The 27,503-nt window shown below is 36.8% G+C and overlaps 1 protein-coding gene across 1 annotated transcript in view; it reads right to left on the bottom strand.

Annotated features, from left to right (window-relative positions):
• Positions 1-4,231: 4,231 nt before the first annotated feature.
• RCAN1 (regulator of calcineurin 1) overlaps positions 4,232-27,503 on the bottom strand; it is a 271,137-nt gene continuing 247,865 nt past the window's right edge. The window contains 4 exon segments of the mRNA XM_053705951.1: positions 4,232-6,451; positions 9,505-9,601; positions 9,603-9,665; positions 14,346-14,519. Coding sequence (XP_053561926.1) covers positions 6,273-6,451; positions 9,505-9,601; positions 9,603-9,665; positions 14,346-14,519 — 513 coding nt within the window. The 3' untranslated portion in view covers positions 4,232-6,272.

The following is a 27,503-nucleotide window of genomic DNA, read 5'->3' as shown; positions in this document are numbered from 1 at the left end:
AACGAGACAGGGGTGCCCTCTCTCTCCTCTCCTTTTCGACATAGCTATTGAACCCTTAGCCATCCTAATTAGACAGCAACTGGAAGGCATCAAGGTAGGTAAAAAAGAGCTAAAAATTGCTCTGTATGCTGACAACATTTTGATCTATTTAATGAATACCAAAGTGAATGTACCTAAGCTCCTGGCGATCAATGATCAATTTGGGTCCTTCTCGGGATACAAGATAAACACTTCAAAGTCTGAGCTTCTGTGGATCAAACAAACTAAAGACTCACTCAAGAACTTACCTTTTAAAGAAGTATCTCAGTCTTTTAAATAATTGGGCATGTCAATTTCCTCTAATCCTGACTCATGGTATAGATTAAACATTCTTCCAGTCTTAAACAAAGTTAGAGATAGCCTGCTAAATTGGAAAAATCTCCCATTATCTATCTTGGGTCGTATTGCTCTTTACAAAATGATTCTCCTTCCCAAAGTCCTCTATGTCCTTCAAAATACCCCATTAATTGTGAAGGGAAAAGATATTAGGTCACTTAATATGGCACTTAGAGGTTTTATCTGGCAGCATAAAAAAACTAGAATAGCTTTATCTAAACTCTTGCTCCCCAGGAGATATGGGGGCATGGCGCTGCCAGATCTCTGAATCTATAATTATGTTTTTCTTGCACGTATAATCACTGATTGGATACACTCTAGTGACTATGTCACAAATAATGACTTAGATAAAAATGTCACCTACCCCTTCTTTCCCATAGCATTAATTCATTGCAATTATAGCTCTTTTCCAAGGAGGTGAGAAAGTTTAGCTCTATTGTCATCCGATTTATGCATGGTGGCGGCTTGCAAATTTATGGCGGTAGAAAACAGGGTTTCTAAATATATGCCATTAGTGGGTAACCCCCAATTTTCAGCAGAGCTACACTCGGCACTTTTTCGGAGGTGGCATAATTCTGGTCTAGATAACATCTTCCTCCTTTTAGACAAAGAGAAGTAGTGTGTTGACACTTTTGAATCACTTAGAGGAGAATTTAATCTTCTCCAAAAAGATTTTTTTTGCCTATCTCCAAGCGAGACACTTCACATTAGAATTAACGCAAGATTATGGATGGAATTGGACTCTAGGGAGTCTAGAAAATTGGCTGGTGTCAGTGAAGAATGGTTGTATGTCAATTTCCACAGTATACCAAAGTCTTACTTCACTTAATGGCCCCCTTAATCTGGAAAAGATATCCTCCAAATGTCTCGCAGTGATTCTTCATCTTAATGTCGATCCTGCTCTTATCCAACAGTCTATTTCTAAGGTCATGCAATCCACGCTCTCTTCTTCATGGAGAGAAGCACACATCAAACTATTGCTCATGACATACTATACTCCAGACAAAGGTACTAGATATCGAAATCCTCACTTTAATAAATGCCCCAAGTGTTCGGTCCCTTCAGCAAATTTGGCGCATATGATTTGGGATTGTCCAAAGATAAGACACACCTGGCAAAGATTAGAGTATTGGATTAATAACTCCTTAGGTGTTTCCCTTCTGGTCCTATCATTAAGATACATACTGTTTCTCCAGCCCGACTCGGAAGCAGCACAAATTAACAGTAAAATAATCAACGTCTCTATCCTTGCAACCCGGTATTTACTTTTTAAAAAATGGAAAGGAAAATCGACTCCCAGTATTCCAGAGATCAAGAATTGTTTAAAGAAACAATGTATCTTAGAACAGACAGACACAAATCTCCATGAGGAGGAAGATGTAAGGAAGTTCTTCCAGAAATGGTCAGTATTTATCAAATCCTTTCCACCCACAGAGATAGACAAATTAATCTATCCCTTTAGGAATACAGATCTTGTAATTTTAGACTCCTGGTAACTCCCCAATTAGAATAGAAGAAGTAGGGGTACACAGGGAAGAGGAGAGGGAAAATTCTTTTTCTTTCCCCCCTCCTTTTTTTTTTCTCTTTCTCCCCCCCCCCCCCCTCCATGTATTAATTAATAATTCAAGCAGTATTTTTTTTAGGAATTGAAATTTTCAAAAATGGTGGATTAATGTCTATATAAGTAGATTTAATAATTAATTTATAATCTTGTCAGCTCATCTATATTGAATTTGTCTAGACTTAAGGTTCAAATGGTTTACAAATTTGAAACATATTTTCTCGTTATGTACAAACTTTTCCTATGTACCATTTTATTGTTTTTTTCATTCTTTATGGCCTTGCATGACAGGAATTATTATGTAATTGGATCAATCCACCAGTTATAAATAAATAAAAAAAAAAAAGATAGGATACACAATTGACATAAGGGATTTGCAGTATGCTCGAGTCGCGGAGAAAAAAAAAGTGAGCGGTACACCTGTACCTGCAGACTTCGTAATACCAGCGGGCGTTAAAAGCAGCGTTGGAACCTCTCAACGCTGCTTTTTAACCCTAACGCAAGACTCGTATCTAGGCGTATGTTTCTAGATCCCTTGAAAAGCTTTTGAATGTTTTTTTTTTTTTTTTACATTTTATCTTGTTTGGGTAGTGATAAAACAATCACGGTTGTAGAATGATACAAGATCTAGGGTTCAGAATACTGAAGGACGTATCCCATACATAATGAAAAATGGCAGCAGTGTTTAAAACAATGTTATACATTGTTGTAAACACTGATGCAATGTCTTGCTGAAACCATGCACAATCTTGACCTTACCTAAGTATAATGTCATGGAAAGCAGCTGAGCTTCAACAAAGAATACCAAGGGAAGGAAGTACATCCGACAACAGGAGTAAATTGTAAAGTGTAATTTTGACTTTAAGGTCCCTTCAAATGTTTTATGGGGATTAAAATTTTTAGTTTACTGTCCTTTTAAATGAAAAATAAGAAAAATAAATCATTATTCAGATTTCTAAGTTACTTCTGTTATCAAAGGTACTTAGTTCTCCTGGTATCCTTTACTGAAGAGCATACTTAGGTAGGCTCAGGAGCTATAAGCCAGCCATTTTTCAAATAATGCCTTTAACCCCTTAGTTGCCAAGTCATTTCCCACACATATTATATCAAAAAATTTTCATCAGGCCTGCAGATTCAAACTATACTATTTTATGTATATATCATAACGTGAGAACTCTAAAACAAAATCCTACCTTGTGCAGATGTAAGCGCAGCTCTGAAAGTGCCCCACACCAGGATCATCCTCATTTACGCACAAAACCACGAGTGGTCATCTGCACTCAAGCAGCTAATATTTTTATAACATTGTTAAAGCGACATGAAACCTAAAATGTGTATTTCATGATTCAGTTAGAGCATGACATTTTTTTAGACAACCTTCCAATTTACTTTTATTCAAATGTGCTTTGTTCACTTGTTGTTATTTGTTGAAAAGCATACATAGGTAGGCTCAGGAGAAGCAATGCACTACTGGGAGCTAGCTGAACACATAAGGTGAGCCAATACCAAGAGGTACATATGTGCAGCCACCAATCCGCAACTAGCTCCCAGTGGTGCAATGCTGCTCCTGAGACTACCCTGGTATGCTTTTCAAGAAAGGATACCAAGAAAACAAAGCAAATTTGATAATAGAAGTAAAAAGTTGCTCTATCTGAATCATGACTTTACATATATATATAGATCCAGGAGCACTTCTATGCCTAACTCTGCACACTCTTCAACAGGGTACCAAGCTAACAGGGGCAGACTAAGCAGTCGGGCGGTAGGACCTGGACCAAGGGCCCATCCCTTAAGAAGGGGCTCCTGACGTGCCGCTTTCAGTCACAGTTTGTTAAATGAGAAAGCGCAGCAATAGAGACTGTGATGGAGTGGGCGGCATCTGACAGCGGCTCTAGTGGTTTTGAGCTGGGGCATGCAGCAGATGACCAGGAGCAGTGTTGACAGCAGTAACTGAGAAGTTAAAGGTGGGCAGAGTTGGTGCCCTGTCCCTGGAGTATGGGCCCTGTGCCTATATAGGAGGTCTGTTGTTCTGGGGGCCCCTGGGTGCGTTTGTGGCTTTGGAATATGGGGTCCATGGTCTTTGATTGAACACTCTACCTGAACCATAAAATGTTTAGTTTCATCTTCCTACACGCTGTATGTTGTGCTAACTATCCTACTGTGCAAGAAGCCATAACAGGCTCTTCAGGGTGAGCTGGGCAGTTTTTTTTGCATATACTCATTGCATTATGGGTACTGTTGGCTGCCATACCAAGCGCAAATTTCCCATGAAATAATTTCACCAGATTAAACACGTTAATACAAAGCAAGTTTATTATCTCATATAATACACATATATACATATATATGTATAAAACTGAAAACAGAAATCCAAACTTCCAGTTTAATAGCAGACAACTTCAATGAGTGGTATTCAGTCATAATACAATATGAACAAAAACACAGGAAGTACCCACAGTGCGTTACAAAAATTGTGGGATGTATTTATCACAGTTTGTCGGGTAAAAATAAAATAAAAATCACAGCACAGATAATGTGGTTAAGCACAGATAATGTGGTTAAGCACAGATGCTGCAAAAAAATTCAATAAAATTTGGAGCTATTTCCAAATATAAATTTTGCGGTTGAAATATTTGGTAGCATATGCCTACTAACACTGTAATAAAAAAACAGGAAATAAGTCCCACTCAAAATTACAGTTTTAGCTGATTAACGAGTTAATGAATACAATGATATAACGATATAACGACACAACAACAACACAAACTGAAAACATGCACTTTAACTTGGCATTTAAACATTTTGGAACTTGAGAAAACAAAACTGATGCTATGACGGTGATCACACAAACACTATACAGTTTTGTTCAGAAGCTACAATGTTTCTATACAAAAGGCACTGCGCAGTACTCAATCACTAGACCAATTTCACGTTAATGTATGTGTAAAATGTTTATGGTCTTCGATATTTTATTTCCAGGTCGGAGCAGTGCACAAGTAAACATTTAAAAAACATAATTTTTACTATTGGTTTACATTGGTAAAGAATGTCTTTTTAAGATATTGTGATTTATTTTTGTGAAAAAACATATTTGACTTGCTGGAAAAACATCAGTTTGGTTTTCCGCCATTAAACTTTACCATAAACCAAGGTGCTGAAAAAAACGCAAAAATTTAAAAGATATTAATACATTTCTAAATTAATCTTATTCTTCTACACACAAAAATATAATTGTACATTAACACAGGAGATTAATAATAGAAAATAACGTGTCTTACACGTGAATATTTTGCGCGGGTAACATATTGGAGTCCACAGAAAAAACAAGGGCGCGCAAAGTATGAAACGTCCCTTGCAGATTTTTTGTTACCAAATTTCACATATTTATAATATATCGAAATGAACCAGCTATTAACATAAAGAGAATGTTTCTGCTTTCTTTGCTTTCAAAATTTACCTTACATAGTATATGCTAGAAAACAACATAAAAGATTGTTATAGGATTAGTTTTTCTAGTAAAGAAACTTGTAAAACATAACTAGCCTAATTAGAAAATAATTTTGTCAGCAGCGAGTGCACATGCAAAAACAAAAAGGGAAAAATATTCAGAAGAAAAAAAATAATATATATGTATATATTTCCCAGTAATACAAAATAAATAAATGTGCCATATAAGAGTTGTGCGCATATCTAGGACTATATACATCTGCATGGCCTATATTAAGAAATGTCTGCACTGCACATTAAAGCCAAAATCGGGTTTCTTACAACAGTATTTTTAGTTTAGCTGAGATTAAATGGTACATTTAATAACATTTAAACAGTATAGACTTTAGAAACAATTTAAAAGACTTTTGAGAGTCTTTTTCAACTATTTTATGATGACAGGTCTATGAATTCAGTGCACTGACAGTAAATTATGACTGCTTAGAGGCACATTAACTAGGCCCGCCCTGTACAATAGTGTATACATATGGTATATAGTATAGACATTAATGCTATCACACACTCTAATATCCATATTCAAGCAAAGAACCCACACGACCGAAACACGTTTCAGAAAAAAAATATCAGCAAATGAAGCAGAATGCTTGTAAAATATAATCTATTCGTCTTTCCTTTCCCTATGAGCTGTGGTAGACCACAGAAAGCCCATAAATCTTAAAACTGCAATCAGCATATAAAAAAACAAACAGGCAACGTCCTGGATTTGTTCTGCCGAGTCACATTTAAATACAGCCTCTACCGGCGCTGCGCTAAACTGTGACCTGCCATTCCCACAGGAAATGCGTCATGAAGTACAATATGTCTATTAATCACTCTGCGCAGATTTGCTTCAGCTTAGGTGGATAGGCATGTACTCTGGTCGTTTTGTTTGGATGATTTTTGGTTTCGGTTTACTCATGCCATTTTCGTCTTCCTCTATTTCTAGCTCATTTTCTGGGTCACTTTCACAAACATGGACCACAACGCTTGGTGTGGTGTCTGTGGCAGCGTGCAATTCATATTTCTCTCCTGAAAGAAAAGAAACAGTGAACGGTTATTTATACAAGATAACAAGAAGACATAATTAACCAAAACAGTATACACTGCACTGTGTGATTTACTTTTATCTGTCATTGTAATGTTCTTCTGAAAACTGTATTAATGTGTTTAACCACCTCAATGCGCATGTTGAGACATCCTTGTCATATTATATTGGGGCCTGTGTGCGCATGACGAGTCATTCTTGTCATGCAAGGGGGGATCACCTATCAGAAGCTATTTTCAGGGTTTGCCCACACTACAGACCGGGGATCGTTGGTGGCCTAGTGGGCGGTACTCCCAAGCTATAAACTGACTGTTGGCGACATCGCCACAAGCAAAATCTGGTAAGGTGGTATTTATGTATTTTGCACAATACGCAATTATAAGTCAGATTATAAGTGGAGCGCAAAATATCGCTTTCGCTAGCGATTTTTACGCTCCATTTTGTAATACCAGAACATGCAAATGTGCACTTGTATTACAGGTGAGGTGCAATGCAAATGCAACCTCACGTATGCTTTGCACGGAAGCATTGCGCTCATGAGAGCACTCTTCGATAGGCTTCAATGGGAGCCTCATTTTCATGCCGTGTCTCGCGCAGAGCAGGGGTTAAGTCGCGCATTGATGGGCAGTATTTTTAAATGTATATGATTATATACATATATATTTATGTGTTAATATGTGTATAGCCCACAATATAAAGGCACTTTTTTGTGCGATTTGTATTCTAACACCTCACACAAGCCACTTAACCCCATATAACTGCTTTTTGTAGTTATATTACTAAAACACAAAGAGGCTACTGTAAAATATATTACACTTTATTTTGGGGGCATTTGGTGGACATTTATATGATATATGAGAGCCTCTTATATTTATCTAATATATACGTTTTAGTTGCAGTACATAGGGTAAAATAATATGGATGCCAGTGCTCAAATATCGCTATTAAATATGGTTATGGGAAGATGACTCAGCCACTTGAATTTTAGCAAGATACAAAATAAAGAATCGACAACAATGTAGGTTTATCTTTGATGTTAAAAACATACTATATATTAGAATGCTAGGAGGTAACACTCTAATCCTGCAACAACTATTAGAACAATAAATCATTTGCCTGTTCCTGTATTTCAGCTCACACTATTTTGGAGCTATGTATAATCCGTGAATAGTTTGACCGACATGACTGCAACAAACTTGCTAATAAAAAAAATAACAACATTACAGAAAACCGTACAAGACTGAGACAGTAGCGCATACTCAGTGCCGACCGCAGAGCATGTGATCATGGGGTACGAACCAATACGATATTTAGAATGCTTGATTATAGTCAAGTAGCACGTGTATCTGTGCTGATTTATGAGTTAAAGGAACATGAAACACGCTGCTTGCTCTGTATGAATCCTAAGGGGTAGATTTAAAGTGAAGGTCAATTTGGATGAATTAGTGCCTGTTTTAATAATCCTATTAAAAACAAGGGCACTTTAATTCATCAAAATTTACATTTCACTCCTTTTCTTCAAAAACTTACCTTTTAATCCTGTCAGCCGCTGCAGCGCTTCCTCCGCACGACGCAAGCCCTCTTCGGGGGTCTAAAATGATGAATCCGGCTTCCTCCAAACACAGCGTTGCATCAGGTCATGATCCCCCCCTGGGGGAAAAGCCGTGATTGGAGGAAGCCGGATTAGTTATTTCTGACATAAGAAGAGGCTTCCGACGGCCGGGGGAATCACTGGAGCAGCATTCAGGATTAAAAGGTAAGTTTTTGAAGAAAAGGAGTGAAATGTCAATTTTGATGAATTAAAGTGCCCTTGTTTTTAATAGAATTATTAAAAAATGGGCACAAATTCATGTCTGCATTTAGTAAGGCCGAGCGAACATGATTCGCTACAGCGAATCATGTCCGCTCGACCTTTAATAAATCTACCCCTTCAAGTTTAATTTTGAGTTTTGTGTCCCTTGAAAAAAACAAACAGCCCTTTCAACAGCAAGTTTATTTCAAATTTGCATAGTAAACTATTTAACAGTCATGCCCACTTTTTACTTGAAGTTAGGGGATTCCTTTTCCATAAATGTATTTTCAAGAACTGATGCACTTAAATTACCCATTTAAAGGGATATGAAACCCACATTTTTCTTTTGGGATTAAGATAGAGCATGCAATTTTAAAAAAACTTTCTAGTTTACTCCTATTATTAATTTTTCTTTGTTCTCTTAGCATCTTTATTTAAAAAGCAGGAATGTAAGCTTAAGAGCCAGCCCATTTTTGGTTCAGAACCCTGGATAGCGCTTGCTGACTGATGAAGCTGATTTTCAAATAAAGATACTGAGGAAACAAACAAAAATTGATAATAGGAGTAAATTAGAAAGTTGCTTAAAATGGCATGTTCTATCTTAAAGGACCATGATACCCAAATGTTGAAACACTTGAAAGTGATGCAGCATAGTTGTAAAAATCTGACTAGACAATATCACCTGAACATCTCTATGTAAAAAAGAAAGATATTTTACCTCAAAATGTCCTAAGTATTCACACTCCATTGCAAAGGACTTTAAGCAGCAAATCAGTATGTCTGTCCCGGGACAGCAAAGGGAGTGAGCTTCGTGCACACTCATTATTTCTCTATTCAGTTTAAGGAAGTTTACTATGAAATCTCATGAGATCACAGTAAAAGAGTTCATGACCTCAGCACTGTTGATGCTGATTGGCTGCTGTTCATTTTTTCATTATTTTTTTTACCTGCAGTTGGACAGTAACTGAAGTATAAATGTTTACACAGCACTTACTCTGGTGAGCTGAGGAAATTGTGAGGTAAAATATCTTCCTTTTTTACATAGAGATGCTCAGGTGATATTTTCCTGTCAGCTTTTTACAGTTATTCTGCATCAGTTTCAAGCGATTTAGCATATGAGTATTATGTCCCTTTAATCATGAAAGAAATCATTTGGGTTCCATAGCCCTTTAACAAGGCAAACACAATAGTATAGTGCTATTTACACTTTATGAAAAACTGTTCAGCATACTTCACAATTCCTACCTGGGCCGAGTTTGGAAATGGCGTACAGAAGATCGTAGTTGATAAACGGTGTAGCATCTTCTGATTGTTTCCAACCTACAGGGGGGGAGGCTGGGGGGGGAGATCAAAAACTGCTTTTCGGGGTTTGGTGGTGCCAGATGGGGACTTCCTATGTGCAGTGTCTGAAATAAAACAAAAAAATACAGGATTTATTAGAAGGTTTATATTAATGCGCAGAAACACACAAACGCTTTAAAATACTAAAATAGCAAAAGATAAAAAATGCATTTTTGATAAACTTGATAACTTATTATCACATAACAAATACATAATTTCTTCTGGAACACATTTTGTGTAAATGGATAGAACCTTGTTGGTTTTCTAGATATTGTAACAAAGCAGTACGGTAATACTGTCAGACTGTGTGACACTATTTGGAGTCTGTTCTTCGTATCAAACTATAGACAAACATTCTCACACTGTGAAAGACGGATAAAGAGCTTTATTTAAAAATACATTTAATAGATTTTACCTTTCTTATTATGTAATAATTATATAAGATAAATAATTCCATAAGAAAGTTCTTGTTGAAGAGCAAAAAAAACAAGAATTAGTTAAAGGGACAAGAAATGCAAAAATGTTCTTTCATTATTCACATAAAAAGTGCAATTTTTAGTTTCCAATTTGCTTCTATTATCAAATTTGATTTGTTCTCTTGTTATTCTTTGTTGAAGAGATATCTAGATAGGTAACGGGCACATGCAGAGTTTATGATAAAATTGTATAGTAATGGTGAATTGAAGGAAGTAATAGGCTTCTTTAACCCATATTGAGTAATATAATATTTTTGAGAATAATGTGCTGATTACGTATATTATTTGTTTGATATTAACATGTATTACAATTTCTAAGTAAATAAATAAAAAGTAATGTAATAAAAATGAAGAATGAATACATTTTAATATTATTAAATAAGTAAAATAAAGAGTTTTAAACAAATAAAATATTCCTGGGGGGGGGGATAAAATAGAGCAACTTTCACGATTCAGGTAAATTATGTAATTTTAACCCACTTTCCAATGTACCTGTATTATCAAATTTGCTTTGTTCTTTTGCTATCCTTTGTTGAAGAGTAAATCTAAGTAGGCTGGAAGGAATTTAGCAGTGTGCATGTCTATAACAGTTAATGGCAGCAGTGTTTGCAACTATGTATAACATTGCTATAAACAATGTTGCAAACACTGCTGTCAGATGGCTTAAGGGAAATGCACGCTCCTGAGCTCACGTAGGATTACTCTTTAACAAAGGATACCAAGAGAACTAAGCCAAAGTGATAGACAAAAGTTGGAAATTTGGTAAAAATGTCATGCTCTCTCCAATCAATTTAACTCCAATATTAACTTTACTGTTCCTTTAAACTTTAAGATAGAGCATGCGATTTTAAACAACTTTCCAGTTTACTTCTGTTAGCAAATTTGCTTTGTTGTCTTGGTATCCTTTGTTGAAAAGTAAACTAGGAGTGTTCATGTGCATTTAGCACTCTCTGGGCCGAATTATCAAGCTCAGAATGGAGCTTGATGCCCGTTTCCGCACGGGCCTTCAGGCTTGTTCGGAAACAGCAGTACAATCGGGCTGATTGACACCCCCTGTAAGCGGCCAATTGGATGCGAATCTGCAGGGGGCGGCATTGCACAAGCAGTTCACAATAACTGCTTGTGCAATGTTAAATGCCGACAGCGTATGCTGTCGCCATTTATTGATGTGCGGCGGACATGATACGCTACATCATATCATGGCTGCTCACACTTTCATAAATCGGCCCCTCTGGGCTAGATTATGAGTGACACATTAACTGATGCATGCAAAAAACATAGTTCTAGTGCAGTTAGCGCGTGAGCGGGAGAAATAAATAGGGCTACACTCGTAATCTAGACATATGGTAGCAGTGTTTGCAGATATGTATAATATTAATACAAACAATGTTATAAATGATTCAGCAATAGAGTACTACATGCACACTCCTGAGGCACTATGAGCCTACCTAGGCTTACTCTTTAACAACGAATACAAAGAGAATGAAGAAAATGTGTTAACAGAAGAAAATTGGAAAGTAGTTTTAAGATTGCATGGTCTGTCTAAATAATGAAAGTTTAATTCTGACTTTACTTTTACTCTAATAGTTGTAATATCAGTGATTCATACTACTGTTAAAGGGATATTAAACCCAAATTGTTTTTCTTTTATGGTTAAGATAGAGCATGCAATTTTAAGCAACTGTCTAATTCACTCCTATTATCAATGTTTCTTTGTTCTCTTGGTATCTTTATTTGAAAAGCAGGAATGTAAGCTTAGTTGCCGGCCCATTCTTGGTTTAGCACCTGGGTAAATGTAGCCACCAATCAGCAAGTACTGCCCTGGGTGCTGAACTAAAAATGGGCTGGCTCCTAAGCTTACATTCCTGCTTTTTCAAATAAAGATACCAAGAGAACGAATCATGAAAGAAAACATTTGGGTTTAATATCCCTTTAAAGCTTTATAGTCAAACTATGTTTTTCCAAAAATAAATAAAAGAATAGTAACTTTCTGTTTACTTAATACAACATTTAAATATTTAAATATTAACATTCAAATGTTGATTCTCATAGACTTATATAAGTCTATGGTAATCAGTATTCATATGCAATATTCAAATGCTAACATTCAGTTTATAGTAACATATGAATGGCAGAGAGAATATCAAAGGGATCGTTTTTATACCATTCAAAGTCAAAATTCTCACATTCACCCAACTCCACTAAAGAGCTGATCTGAAATGTAAAAAAGGGGTAAAATGTAAAAATCCAGTACTTGTTCCGCTGTGTAACAGTAGTGACACATAAGGCATCTGCTAAATGAAAGGTAAGTAATGAACTGCTTATTTAAAATAATATGTGAGAAACAATGTTGATACAACTATACAATATTCAGTTCAAGCTGTCCGTGGCTCACACTATTATATCTGAAATGCTGAAGCAAAGTTCAAACTCTGTATTAACAATTAATAAGGGCACCAGCATTTAGTTTGTTTTTTTAAGTGATCCTAGCATTAAATGTTGTATACTGACCAATATACCCAATATACAGTGGGGCAAAAAAGTATTTAGTCAGCCACCAATTGTGCAAGTTCTCCCACTTAAGAAGATGAGCGAGGCCTGTAATGTTCATCATAGGTATACCTCAACTATGAGAGACAAAATGTGGAAACAAATCCAGACAATCACATTGTCTGATTTGGAAAGAATTTATTTGCATATTATGGTGGAAAATAAGTATTTGGTCACCTACAAACAAGCAAGATTTCTGGCTCTCACAGACCTGTATCTTCTTCTTTAAGAGGCTCCTCTGTCCTCCACTCATTACCTGTATTAATGGCACCTGTTTGAACTTGTTATCAGTATAAAAGACACCTGTTCACAACCTCAAACAGTCACACTCCAAACTCCACTATGGTGAAAACCAAAGAGCTGTTGAAGGACACCAGAAACAAAATTGTAGACCTGCACCAGGCTGGGAAGACTGAATCTGCAATAGGCAAGCAGCTTGGTGTGAAGAAATCAACTGTGGGAGCAATAATTAGAAAATGGAAGACATACAAGACCACTGATAATCTCCCTCAATCTGGGGCTCCACGCAAGATCTCACCCCGTGGGGTCAAAATGATCACAAGAACGGTGAGCAAACATTCCAGAACCACACGGGACCTAGTGAATGACCGGCAGAGGGATGGGACCAATGTAACAAAGGCTACCATCAGTAACACACTACGCCTCCAGGGACTCAGATCCTGCAGTGCCAGATGTGTTCCCCTGCTTAAGCCAGTACATGTCCGTGCCCGTCTGAAGTATGCTAGAGAGCATTTGGATGATCCAGAAGCGGATTGGGAGAATGTCATATGGTCAGATGAAACCAAAGTAGAACTGTTTGGTAGAAACACAACTCGTCATGTTTGAAGGAGAGAGAATGCTGAGTTGCAACCAAAGAACACCATACCTACTGTGAAGCATGTGGGTGGCAACATCATGCTTTGGGGCTGTTTCTCTGCAAAGGGAACAGGACGACTGATCCATGTACATGAAAGAATGAATGGGGCCATGTATCGTGAGATTTTGAGTGCAAACCTCCTTCCATCAGCAAGGGCATTGAAGATGAAACGTGGCTGGGTCTTTCAGCATGACAATGATCCCAAACATACCGCCCGGGCAACGAAGGAGTGGCTTCGTAAGAAGCATTTCAAGGTCCTGGAGTGGCTTAGCAAGTCTCCAGATCTCAACCCCATAGAAAACCTTTGGAGAGAGTTGAAAGTCCGTGTGGCCCAGCGACAGCCCCAAAACATCACTGCTCTAGAGGAGATCTGCATGCAGGAATGGGCCAACATACCAGCAACAGTGTGTGACAACCTTGTGAAGACTTACAGAAAATATTTGACCTCTGTCATTGCTAACAAAGGATATATAACAAAGTATTGAGATGAACTTTTGATATTGACCAAATACTTATTTTCCACCATAATTTGAAAATAAATTATTTCCAAATCAGACAATGTGATTGTCTGGATTTGTTTCCACATTTTGTCTCTTATAGTTGAGGTATACCTATGATGAAAATTATAGGCCTCTCTCATCTTCTTAAGTGGGAGAACTTGCACAATTGGTGGCTGACTAAATACTTTTTTGCCCCACTGTAGAACAGATAAGATTTTACTTTAAATGTCCCTAATGTTAACCTTATGTTTTTAAAATAATTATAAATGGTCTTCCCTCTCTAGTGAATAGGAGCAAGCTGTTAATAAATGGTCAGTTTTTACTAAAATATGACACACTTACCTGGGCAAAATACAGCTTAATTTCCTTCCCTAAGAACTCTGTCTTGTGCAGTTGAATTCTGGCCTCGGCTGCTGATAGCGGATTACTAAAATTGATTCGCACTCTCTTAAAGCTCTTAAAATACTGAAAGGTGGCATCTTTGTCATAGGTCCTAAAGAGGGATTCAAATTTGGCCTGCAAAATAAATTAAAAAAAAAAAAAAGCGCATATTATTTTTCAAAAACATACCAAATGTATAAAAGCAAAAATCTTAAACCATAGATTACTTATTTATTTACTTGTTACACTGAGATTATGAATATTAGTAATAAAGCGACAGATTATAGATTTACAGCAAATCACAACTGAAATACAGACAATATTCAAAGCACTATATTTTGCTGAAAGCAGTATTATTATTTTTTACAAATAGAATCACATATCATACACAAACATATTATTTACATATAGAATTTGAACCAGCTACATTTGTAAACATATCATTAAATCTAATATTCAGTATAGGTCTTCCTTCTTGAAGGGTTTAGTAGAAGTGTGTTTTCCTCTATACTAAATAAACAGCTGAACGTTCTTCAATTGTACAATAGGGTCTACACATTTGAGTCTACTACCAAAGCTGCTCAGATTTCAGCATTTCTGAAAAATGAATTAATTTGACAAAGCATACAATTTTTCTGAAACAAAAATGCAAAATTTCAACTATATTTGTTAGCACATACTGAAAATTAAAAAATGTCAATGTTTGCTGTAGCCACCATTTCCCTAATGACTGGGTTAACTCTGTCTGGTATTGATTTGACAAATTTGAGCACCATTTTATTTCAGCACTCCTTCACAGCATGGCCAGACAAAACTCCTTGCTCTTCTTTGGACGTTAAGACTGCCACAGCTTTGGTGTGTGTTTAGGATTGTTCTTAGTAGAAACAGAATCCTCTTCCACAGAACGTTAAGCAAGATGAGATGGCACGGTTCTGCAGAATAGAATGGTACTTCCAAGTTACCAACTCCAGAAAAGGCAACACATCCCCACACCTGAATATTTCCTGCAACATACTCAATTGTAGGGTAAATATGATGTTTCCTCACATAAAAACTGCAATTTCAACTAAAAAGTTCACACTTTGATTTGTCAAAAAACATGACGTGTCTCCAGTTTTCCACTGTGATATATCGATATTGTTTGATCCATGCTTAATATTGAGACTTGTTTTGTTTTTATTTTCAGCGAAGAAATGTTTTTTTCAATGAAGACTGCTCTGTGTAAGTCATGTTTTGACTGAGCTTTTGCTTGTTGTAGTAGGACATTACTGTTTCAGCAAGAGTTGAATTTTGGATGAAGATGCAGTTATATTCCATAATGATGCTACAACAATATACTTTCCTTCTGGTGGTGTGGTCACTTTAGGTCTGCCTGGTCTTGCTTTGGTCTTCAATGTGCTTTGCCTTCTTAGAAATATTAAACTTTGACAAGTTGTACTCCTTCCCAGGGCCAAATTGCAGCTAAGTAAAGCAATGCAGGGCCCTAACATAAAAACTTGGTAAAGCACTAACAGGAACAAATATTGGTAAATTGTTCAAAGACAAATACAACTCACGTGTGCTAGGATGTTACCCTTTGAGTGAAATATACAGTGTCACAGTCTTTAAAAAGTATCCAGAGAAGGTATGTTAAAGTGAATGTAAAGTTTCATCAAGTAGTGCCCGGTTTTTAAAAAATGCTATTAAAAACAGGGGCACTTTCATTGATGAAACTTTACATTGCACCATATTTGTAGAAATACTTACCTCTTCGTCTTGAAAGCCGCTCCAGCCCGTCGCAAGCCTTTTCCTACGTCAGCAATGATGATTCCGGCATCCTCCAATCACGGCTTCCCCCCCGGGGTAAGCATTGCCTAAAGCAACGCCGTGATTGGAGGAAGGCCGGAATTGTCATTTCTGACATAGGAAGAGGCTTGCGACAGGCGGGGGAAGCGACAACATCAGCAATCCGACGTTCAAGACGAATCGGTAAGGATTTCTACAAATATGGCGCAATGTAAAGTTTCATCATTGAAAGTTCCCCTGTTATTAATAGTATTTTTAAAAACTGGGCACTACTTGATGAAACTTTACATTCACTTTAAGAAGATATTGGCAATATCAATAAAAGATCACTTAAAAATGGAACAAAGATAAAATGTGATTTTTCTCAGGGTGAAATAATGTATTCTTGTTACGACAAGGGGTAAATCCATAGTCCTGTCAAAAGTGTTATATGTGGCATTGCCACATAAGTCTTATGTATACATCAGATCTCCAGACCAAACATCCATCAATTAAATGTGACCTGGAACATTGTGAGCTTGTTATATCAAATGCTTAATTTGTAGTAAAATAACTTTCCAATAAGTTTTCCCACTTTTACTGTACTTTTCTGAAAATTGTTGCTTTCCATATCTAAGAATTGGACATACACATTTCAGAATTTGCAAGGCTAACTCTGCCACACATCTGCCCCTAACTATAGATGATAAGATAAGGCAAAATAATTTATATTTTGCAAACATAATGGCTGTGGCTAGCTGCCTCTACTCCAGTAACAACTCCAGATTAGCTCCTCCAAATTAAGGCAAGTGATGAGTGGAGTTTAAACATTAAAAAACTACTTTAACAAACAAGGTGTCAATGCATTCATAGGTATTTCTCAGTCACCTAGTATGTTAATTTACTGTAAAACTGTAGAAAAATCTTGTAATTACAAACCTCAATGGGCAGAAGGGAAAAATAATGGATGTATATAGTAATGCTGTTTTATTGTACTTAATTAAAGAGACATACTAGTGTGTACAAGAGTATTTTATAATTGCACTATTGCTTGCACATAACTATGTCTTTAACCACTGCAAAGGAATTAAACATATACTCAAAGTAAGTTCTAGAGCAGCAATGCAATACTAGCAAGTGAACAAATCTGGAGAGCCAATGACAAGAGGCATATATGTGCAGCCACCAATCACCATCTAGCTCCCAGTAGTGCATTGCTGCTAATGATCATATGTACATATGCTTTTCGACTAATAATAATAATAGAGTACATTTGATAACAGAAGTAACATTAATTAGGAGTCTTAAATTGACTTGCTCTATCTGAATCCCTTTAATCATTTATTGGGAGATTGATTATATTATGGTTTTAATAAACCTTTAAACATCTAAACAGGGGGAAAACAAACTAACATTTCCTCTATGGAAACCTGTATATGTGACTAAATAGCATCACAATGTCAAACCTGCCTTTGCTGATGATTAGTTTGTCTATTAAAGGGACAGTCAAGTCCAAAAAAAACTTTCATGATTTAAATAGGGCATGCAATTTTAAACAACTTCCCAATTTACTTTTATCACCAATTGTGCTTTGTTCTCTTGGTATTCTTAGTTGAAAGCTAAAACTAGGAGGTTCATATGCTAATTTCTTAGACCTTGAAGACTGCCTCTAATCTGAATACATTTTGACCACTAGAGGGCATTAGTTCACATGTTTCATATAGATAACATTGAGCTCATGCACGTAAAGTGACCTAGGACTGAGCACTGATTGGCTAAACTGCATGTCTGTCAAAAGAACTGAAATAAGGGGCAGTCAGCAGAAGCTTAGATATAAGATAATTACAGAGGTAAAAAGTATATTAATATAACTGTGTTGGTTGTGCAAAACTGGGGAATGGGTAATAAAGGTATTATCTTTCTTTTTAAACAACAAAAATTCTGGTGTTGACTGTCCCTTTAAAGGGATACTAAACCCATTATTTTCTTCTTTCATGGTTCAGATAGAGAATGCGATTTTAAGCAACTTTCTCATTTATTCCTAATATTATTTTTTCTTTGTTCTCTTGTTATCTTTATTTGAAAAAGCACAAATGTAAGGTTAGGAGCCGGCCCATTTTTGGTTCAGAACTCTGGTAGCGCTTGCTGATTGGTGGCTACATTTAGCCATAATATAATATGCTTTGTGTGATCATTTGACTCAATTAACTATTTTTTTTTTATTTAAATTGGTATTTTGTGGTGGCTTCTGACTGAGCTCTGATTCACCATTTTCAATTAGTTTTAGTTTTTAGATGTGTACAATTCAAACCATATAATCTGTCTGTATCTCTAACAATCAAAATGTACAGAACAACTCTGAAAAGGCATTTTCACACTAGAAATATTGCTATTTGGAAACTGTGAATGCAGTGAAATTGCTATTATCTAACACATGTTCCAAATAAAACAACTGCCAATTTACTGTAAATTACAAATGGTTTTGCTAGGGAAACTGAAAGTACATTAAGCATTTTGTTTGCTGGTGAAGTGAATACATTTTTCTGCTTTTCTGTGCTCTTATGGTGCAGTCCTATGGAGAACAGCATTAATCACTGATTAGTAACCCAAACTACACTTATTTAAAGAGGCAATGACAAATTGTATGTCAAATGCACAAAATGGAATACATTTTTCAGTATCACAGCTGTCATTTTCCTTCTTGGAAAGAAAAACAGCTGGCAATTCTTTGCCATGGAAAGAATGCCCCACCAAAAAAAAGCTTGGGGGGAAAATTCCACGCCTAAATTCTCTTAATTAAAGACTGTTCTAAAAGAAGACATATACACATGTATATACACATGTATTATCCATACATATTTAAATGTGGATGAATAAATACATGCAGTGTGTGTGTGTGTGTAGATATATCTATCTATCTATCTATCTATATATATATATATATATATATATATATATATAAATACATACATATATATATATATATATATATATATACACACACACACACACATATAAACATATATCAAGACTATTATGCAAAGTGTTTTTGTTTGTGACTGTGTAATACCATAGTATTTATTGTATTGGTAAAATTATCTGTACATTACAATTTAGTTTTGATTCAACGCCTACAAAAAATGTTGTGCAGATGTTTTAGTTCTCTGTACACTCAATAAGTTGCTACTATAGGACTTAAACACCTAATGGAGTGATGGGAATCAACAGAAGTATAAGTCAAGGTATAAAATGTGAGTTAAAATAAATGACTTCACAGATATGATTATGCAACTGCTGTGTGAGAGACTGACCAGTAGAGGGCACCCATAGAACATAATCAGATTTTTCTTATCTTTAATGTTGAGAGGACTAGTTGTCAATAGATACATAATATGAAATTCTATGTATAATAATATAAAATATATATTTTTCATGCAAATAAAAATCTGAATAAGCAAAGTTAAAATAAAACTTTAAGAACTTCAAGCAATATAGTTTGTGCTTGCACCATAAGTATTTACTTAGTGTCTGTTGTAATCCAGTTAAACATATAACAGTCAGTTCCTTAGAAGAGGAGTATTGGTTTCCTTTCACACATCATAGTAATGCACCTTAGGCAGTCATGTAATTTGTATTATTGTTTTCTCATAGAAAATAAGTCTTCAAAAATAAGTCATGTATAATAAACTATACTCTACAGTGTTCTTACGCTGAATGTAAAGAACAGCAGTCTCATAATTTAATTGGATGATCAGGTGTCATGTGACCTTCTTCAAGTAAACAGACTGCACTATGAAGAGCCTGTAATGATCAGCTACAGTCAGCTCAGCATAACATACTGACTGGTGCATATTTACACAACAGTGTCAATCAATTACCTGGAGAGTCATTCAATTAAAGGGATATTCCAGCCAAAATTGGAAATCACATGGGTGCATTCCGGTATTGAACAGAAGCATTTTTGTAATATATATGCATTAGCTAAAATGCTTCTTATAAAAGCTATAGCTGTTTCAAAAGTGTATTTAAGTATGCACCGTGCACCAGCATTTTAAACAAAGCACTTGCTCAGAGAGCCTAAGGTGCTTGTACCATCTGGTATTGACTGAATTTGTTCATTGGTGACATGATACAAGCCCCACTGATGATCTGAGCAGCTGCAATATTAAACATGTAGGTGCAGTGACAATATCTAGCTATGCTTCACATGCACGTGCAGAGAAAAATGTCAACACTAAAACAGTGATAACTTTTACTAGAAGCATTTTTGCCAATACATTTATATTGCAAATATGTTTCTATTTAAAGATGTAATTCATTTATGTGCATTTAAATTTTAACAGGAATGTCCCTTTAAAAAGAATACAATTTACAGGAAACTGAACATTTATTGAAAATGCCTATAACATTTACAGTAGCTATGCCCAATCAATCACCAAGTGACTACATCTAATGAAATACATAACATTCATTTATTTAAAAAATAATAATCAGATAAAGCAAATTACTGTAACAATGCACCCAGTGAAGTACATGAAGCTGGAATTGATCTTTCTTGCAAAACAAAAGTACTTGTTACATCAGCCTAGTGGGGCACATCACACACACCAAGCTCTTGTATACAGGAAGAAAACATTTTCATTAAAACAGAGAGTGATTAAATCTTGTTAGAAATGAAGGACATTGTGCTGAAAAAGTACACAAATCAGCATCATATAACCCACTACATGAGCTGATCTATAGTATTGTGTTTAATATCCCAACACATTGTATGGGTGTATATTCCACAAACAACACATTTATGGGTGTATATTCCACAAACAACACATTTTATGGTGTATATTCCACAAACAACACATTTTATGGGTGTATATTCCACAAACAACACATTGTATGGGTGTATATTCCACAAACAACACATTGTATGGGTGTATATTCCACAAACAACACATTGTATGGGTGTATATTCCACAAACAACACATTGTATGGGTGTATATTCCACAAACAACACATTGTATGGGTGTATATTCCACAAACAACACATTGTATGGGTGTATATTCCACAAACAACACATTGTATGGGTGTATATTCCACAAACAACATATTGTATGGGTGTATATTCCACAAACAACACATTGTATGGGTGTATATTCCACAAACAACACATTGTATGGGTGTATATTCCACAAACAACACATTGTATGGGTGTATATTCCACAAACAACACATTGTATGGGTGTATATTCCACAAACAACACATTGTATGGGTGTATATTCCACAAACAACACATTGCATGGGTGTATATTCCACAAACAACACATTGTATGGGTGTATATTCCACAAACAACACATTGTATGGGTGTATATTCCACAAACAACACATTGTATGGGTGTATATTCCACAAACAACACATTGTATGGGTGTATATTCCACAAACAACACATTGTATGGGTGTATATTCCACAAACAACACATTATTTTGCTTTCATTCAGAACAAAATGTAATTAACAAATAATGGTGAAAATGGGGAAACAATTCCTTACCCGAGCTTCACTCTGGAAATAGACGCCATTCTCTGCTACACAGGCAACAAGACTGCCAAAGCTGTAGTTAAAGTTTCTAAAATGCATTTTGATATCTAAAAGGAGATGGATAACAGGGAGAGAAGGCTCTGAAGTGACAAGATCCAGGCTGCTTACTGTTAAGGAAGCTAAGCTGACTGTAAAGTGTGTTTTTAAAGGAACTGGTTTAACCCCTCCCAGCGAAACTTCAGATCTTGCTGTATGGGGCAGCACATTCCTGAACAAAGTCCTGCAATGCTTGTAAGCAGCCAGGAACACGGCTTCAGCTGGAAATAGGTGACGTCAGTCTTAGTCACTTTGCCTATGCTAATTAATGCTGCTTTTTTTTTTTTTTTTTTTTTTGCTTGGGAGGATGGAAAAAGCAAACTGAAGTGTGCATAACAGCTGCTTTATCAACTCGGCTTGCTGCATACTTTCCACTGCTAGTAATTCTATTCAGTGCTCTTCACTTGAACACTGCAGTCTTCCTTAAGATGGAAAATGTTACTGTAGAGCAGAATGACAACAGTTAGCTGTCACTTTAAGCCTCAGTGAAGCAGAGAAAATAAAGATAAAGAAAATGCAAGGAAAAACTGAAGTCAGATGAAAGTATTTAAAAAACAAACCTAAAAGAACAACAAACCTGACTGTATAGATAGATGATGATGATATATAGCTAGATAGAAAGATGATAGATAGATCATAGATTAGATAGATATATGATAGATTAGATAGATATATGATAGATTAGATAGACAGATAGTGATTGATAGATACACACACACACAAGCATATACAGGGAGTGCAGAATTATTAGGCAAGTTGTATTTTTGAGTATTAAGTTAATTATTGAACAACCACCATGTTCTCAATGAACCCAAAAAACTCATTAATATCAAAGCTGAATAGTTTTGGAAGTAGTTTTTAGTTTGTTTTTAGTTTTAGCTATTTTAGGGGGATATCTGTGTGTGCAGGTGACTATTACTGTGCATAATTATTAGGCAACTTAACAAAAAACAAATATATACCCATTTCAATTATTTATTTTTACCAGTGAAACCAATATAACATCTCAACATTCACAAATATACATTTCTGACATTCAAAAACAAAACAAAAACAAATCAGTGACCAATATAGCCACCTTTCTTTGCAAGGACACTCAAAAGCCTGCCATCCATGGATTCTGTCAGTGTTTTGATCTGTTCACCATCAACATTGCGTGCAGCAGCAACCACAGCCTCCCAGACACTGTTCAGAGAGGTGTACTGTTTTCCCTCCTTGTAAATCTCACATTTGATGATGGATCACAGGTTCTCAATGGGGTTCAGATCAGGTGAACAAGGAGGCCATGTCATTAGATTTTCTTCTTTTATACCCTTTCTTACCAGCCAGGCTGTGGAGTACTTGGACGCGTGTGATGGAGCATTGTCCTGCATGAAAATCATGTTTTTCTTGAAGGATGCAGACTTCTTCCTGTACCACTGCTTGAAGAAGGTGTCTTCCAGAACTGGCAGTAGGACTGGGAGTTGAGCTTGACTCCATCCTCAACCCGAAAAGGCCCCACAAGCTCATCTTTGATGATACCAGCCCAAACCAGTACTCCACCTCCACCTTGCTGGCGTCTGAGTGGGACTGGAGCTCTCTGCCCTTTACCAATCCAGCCACGGGCCCATCCATCTGACCCATCAAGACTCACTCTCATTTCATCAGTCCATAAAACCTTAGAAAAATCAGTCTTGAGATATTTCTTGGCCCAGTCTTGACGTTTCAGCTTGTGTGTCTTGTTCAGTGGTGGTCGTCTTTCAGCCTTTCTTACCTTGGCCATGTCTCTGAGTATTGCACACCTTGTGCTTTTGGGCACTCCAGTGATGTTGCAGCTCTGAAATATGGGCCAAACTGGTGGCAAGTGGCATCTTGGCAGCTGCCCGCTTGACTTTTCTCAGTTCATGGGCAGTTATTTTGCGCCTTGGTTTTTCCACACGCTTCTTGCGACCCTGTTGACTATTTTGAATGAAACGCTTGATTGTTCGATGATCACGCTTCAGAAGCTTTGCAATTTTAAGAGTGCTGCATCCCTCTGCAAGATATCTCACTATTTTTGACTTTTCTGAGCCTGTCAAGTCCTTCTTTTGACCCATTTTGCCAAAGGAAAGGAAGTTGCCTAATAATTATGCACACCTGATATAGGGTGTTGATGTCATTAGACCACACCCCTTCTCATTACAGAGATGCACATCACCTAATATGCTTAATTGGTAGTAGGCTTTCAAGCCTATACAGCTTGGAGTAAGACAACATGCATAAAGAGGATGATGTGGTCAAAATACTCATTTGCCTAATAATTCTGCACTCCCTGTACATAGTCCTGATACCTAGCACTCTCACCATAAGTAATAGGCATATGCAAGGGTGTAGTACAAAATATAGCTAAAGAATATAATGGAGTGGATTAGTGATTTTTTACTTTTGGGCTAGTAACTTTGTTCCCTAACTGGTAAACTTTAGTGATATTTTCCCCCAGGTATAAATGTGTATGTGTGTATATACATATATGTATGTGTGTGATTGTGTGTGTATATATGCATGTGATTGTGTGTGTATATACATATATATATATGCGTGTGATTGTGTGTGTATATAAATATATGTATACGTGCGATTGTGTGTGTATATACATATATGTATGCGTTTGATTGTGTTTGTATATAAATATATGTATACGTATGATTGTGTGTGTATATACATATATGTATGCGTGTTATTGTGTGTGTATATACATATATGTATACGTGTGATTGTGTGTGTATATACATATATGTAATCGTGTGATTGTGTGTGTATATAAATATATGTATATGTGTGATTGTGTGTGTATATACATATGTGAGAGAGTGTTTGTGTGTACAGTATATACATATATATATATATATATATATATATATATATATACTGTATATATACAAAGATATTTGTAAAGAAAGAACAAAACACATAATACGTGTAAAGTCAAAGTAGGACCAAAGGCTGCACAAAAAGTTTTATAACGCTTTAATACTACAATAGTTGTGATCGGTTTACAACAGGTGGGACGTCTATCCTCCACCCATTTTTCATTAGGTAAACATACATACAAAAATGTGAAACAACCTAAAAACACACAATAAACTGTGCTGTATCGCTAAGAGAACATGCATAACATGCATTATACTCTAAGCAAAAAGATAGCCTGTAGGCACATAACTAATGCTGTAAACAGTGTAGCAAGTCCAAATACTTTCAAAGATTATATGATAGTAGCGTAGCTGTGGGGACCCATTAGACATGAAGAGTTGAAACTGTAATGTTTGGAAGATCCATATAGTTGCTCGACAACCAGGCACTCAAGTGTTTAAGAAACACGCACTGGTATATAGCCAATTACTTCCATACAGATGTAGTGATGTTAATATCAAAGTTTTCAACAAAAACTACTATCACTTCCTCTGGGATTCCACTTTATGCTTCTATATTGCGTATCAAAATGTGGTAAGACATATATATATGCACAGTCCCGTGTCCAATTATCAAATCAAATTGTACGGGGTTGCAAGACTTTGAACAGCCGTATCACACCTCTAGCTTGAATGCCTGCTTTACCGCTTCTAAAAGACAGTTTGTTACCTGATTCTTCTGCGATTATTAAGCACGGGTAGATATACTTAACCGACTGTGTCTTCACTTGCAAAGCCCCGATGGAACACTCCGGCATTGGTACACGCACAGCTTGTGCTAGACGTAGCAATTAGATCATCATCAGATCACAAAGCATCATCATCGGATCACACAGCATGACGCGTTTCGCCCCTCCCACAAAGGGTAGAACACAGGGCCTCACAGGGCCGTCATGCTGTGTGATCCGATGATGATGCTTTGTGATCTGGCAATAGACAAGGAGGTGGTGTCGGTATTTTACTTTCCTCTCGTTGCACCTTCCAACAAATACAGCCCTTCTCTTCACTCACATTTTCTTCATTTGAAGCACACATGATTCAGTTATTCTCTCCCCTCTCTATACGTGTTGCAGTCATATACCGCCCCTCTGGCTCCCCAACTCAATTTTTAGATCACTTTGCTGCCTGGCTTCCTTATTTCCTTTCCTCAGACACCCCTGACCTCATTCCTGGTGACTTTAATATCCCTCTTGACAATCCCACTGCCTCCTTTGCAAAACAACTTCTTCAACTGACTTCCTCTTTCGGCCTGTCACAATGGACTCACTCTCCCACTCACAAAGATGGTCATTCCCTTGATCTGACTTTCACCTATCGATGCACTCTTTCAAATTTAACAAACTCCCCTTTTCCTCTCTCTGACCATCATCTCCTAACTTGCAACATCACTTCCTTACCTACAACTCCCCCTACCTCTACCCCTCACACCAAACTTCACAGAATCACTAAGTCACTAGATCTGCATCAGCTCGCTAGCTCTCTCAAACCTCTCCTCTCATCCATTTTCTGCCCTGACCAATCTATCTGCCAGTATAATTCCACCCTTACATCGGTCATTGACACTCTGGCCCCTCCAACCTTAGCTCAGAAACCACACTCTCATCCTCAGCCCTGGCATACTCCTCTGACACGATACCTACGTAGATGCTCCCGTACTGCTGAGCGACACTGGAGGAAATCTCGGAGTTCAGCTGACTTTCTTCACTACAAGTTCATCCTGAATTCCTACTATTCTGCCCTTAAAGGGACAGTATACACTCATTTTCATATAACTGCATGTAATAGACACTACTATAAAGAATAAGATGCACAGATTCTGATATAAAAATCCAGTATAAAACGGTTTAAAAACTTACTTAGAAGTTCTATGTTTAGCTCTGTTGAAAATGTGGCTGGAAAGCCCACTGCAAATGGAAAATAAGATACTCCCCCCCCCCTCCCCATTCTTTTGCATATGAAAAGACCCTTTACACAAACAGGAGCAAGCTGGAGAAGGTAGCTGACAGTATTCACATAAAACTTTGGGGCTTGGTTAGGAGTCTGAAAATCAGAGCAATGTTATTTAAAAATAAGCAAAACTATATATTTAAAAAAAACAAAAAACCTGTATGGGCTATATAAATAGATCATCTACAAAACATTTATGCAAAGAAAAAATGAGTGTATAATGTCCCTTTAATCTTTATAAGCAACAATATTTCTCTAATCTCATCTCTACTCTTTCCTCTAACCCTAAACGTCTGTTCTTCACGTTCAACACTCTTCTCCGCCCACCCCCACCTCCTAACACAACCTCTCTCTCAGCTCAAGATTTTGCCAACAACAAAATTGACTCCATCAGAAGTGAAATCAGCTCTCAACATACTTCCAATCTCCCACCCCCTCAAAATCTAACAATCACCCAAAACCCAAATATCCAAAAATGCAGCTCTTTTGCCCCTGTTAACGAGGACGTTAACGAGGATGAAGTTTCTGCCCTTATACTGTCCTCCCACCTCACTACCTGTCCCCTCGACCCCATCCCCTCACAGCTACTCCCCTCCCTCTCTTCTACCCTCACCCCCATACTCACACACATTTTCAACCTCTCCCTCAGCACTGGTATATTTCCCTCATCTCTAAAACATGCACTGGTCACACCTATACTCAAAAAACCTTCCGTCGATCCAACCTCCCCTTCCAACTACTGCCCTATTTCCCTACTCCCTCTTGCCTCAAAGCTCCTCGAAAAGCTAGTATATGCATGTCTATCCCATTTCCTTACACTAAACTCTCTTCTTGACCCACTGCAATCTG

The sequence above is a fragment of the Bombina bombina genome, chromosome 3 (assembly GCF_027579735.1).
Source record: "Bombina bombina isolate aBomBom1 chromosome 3, aBomBom1.pri, whole genome shotgun sequence".
Classification (NCBI taxonomy): domain Eukaryota; kingdom Metazoa; phylum Chordata; class Amphibia; order Anura; family Bombinatoridae; genus Bombina; species Bombina bombina.
Note: the sequence above shows the minus strand (reverse complement) of the source record. Positions and strands in the feature narration are given on the sequence as shown.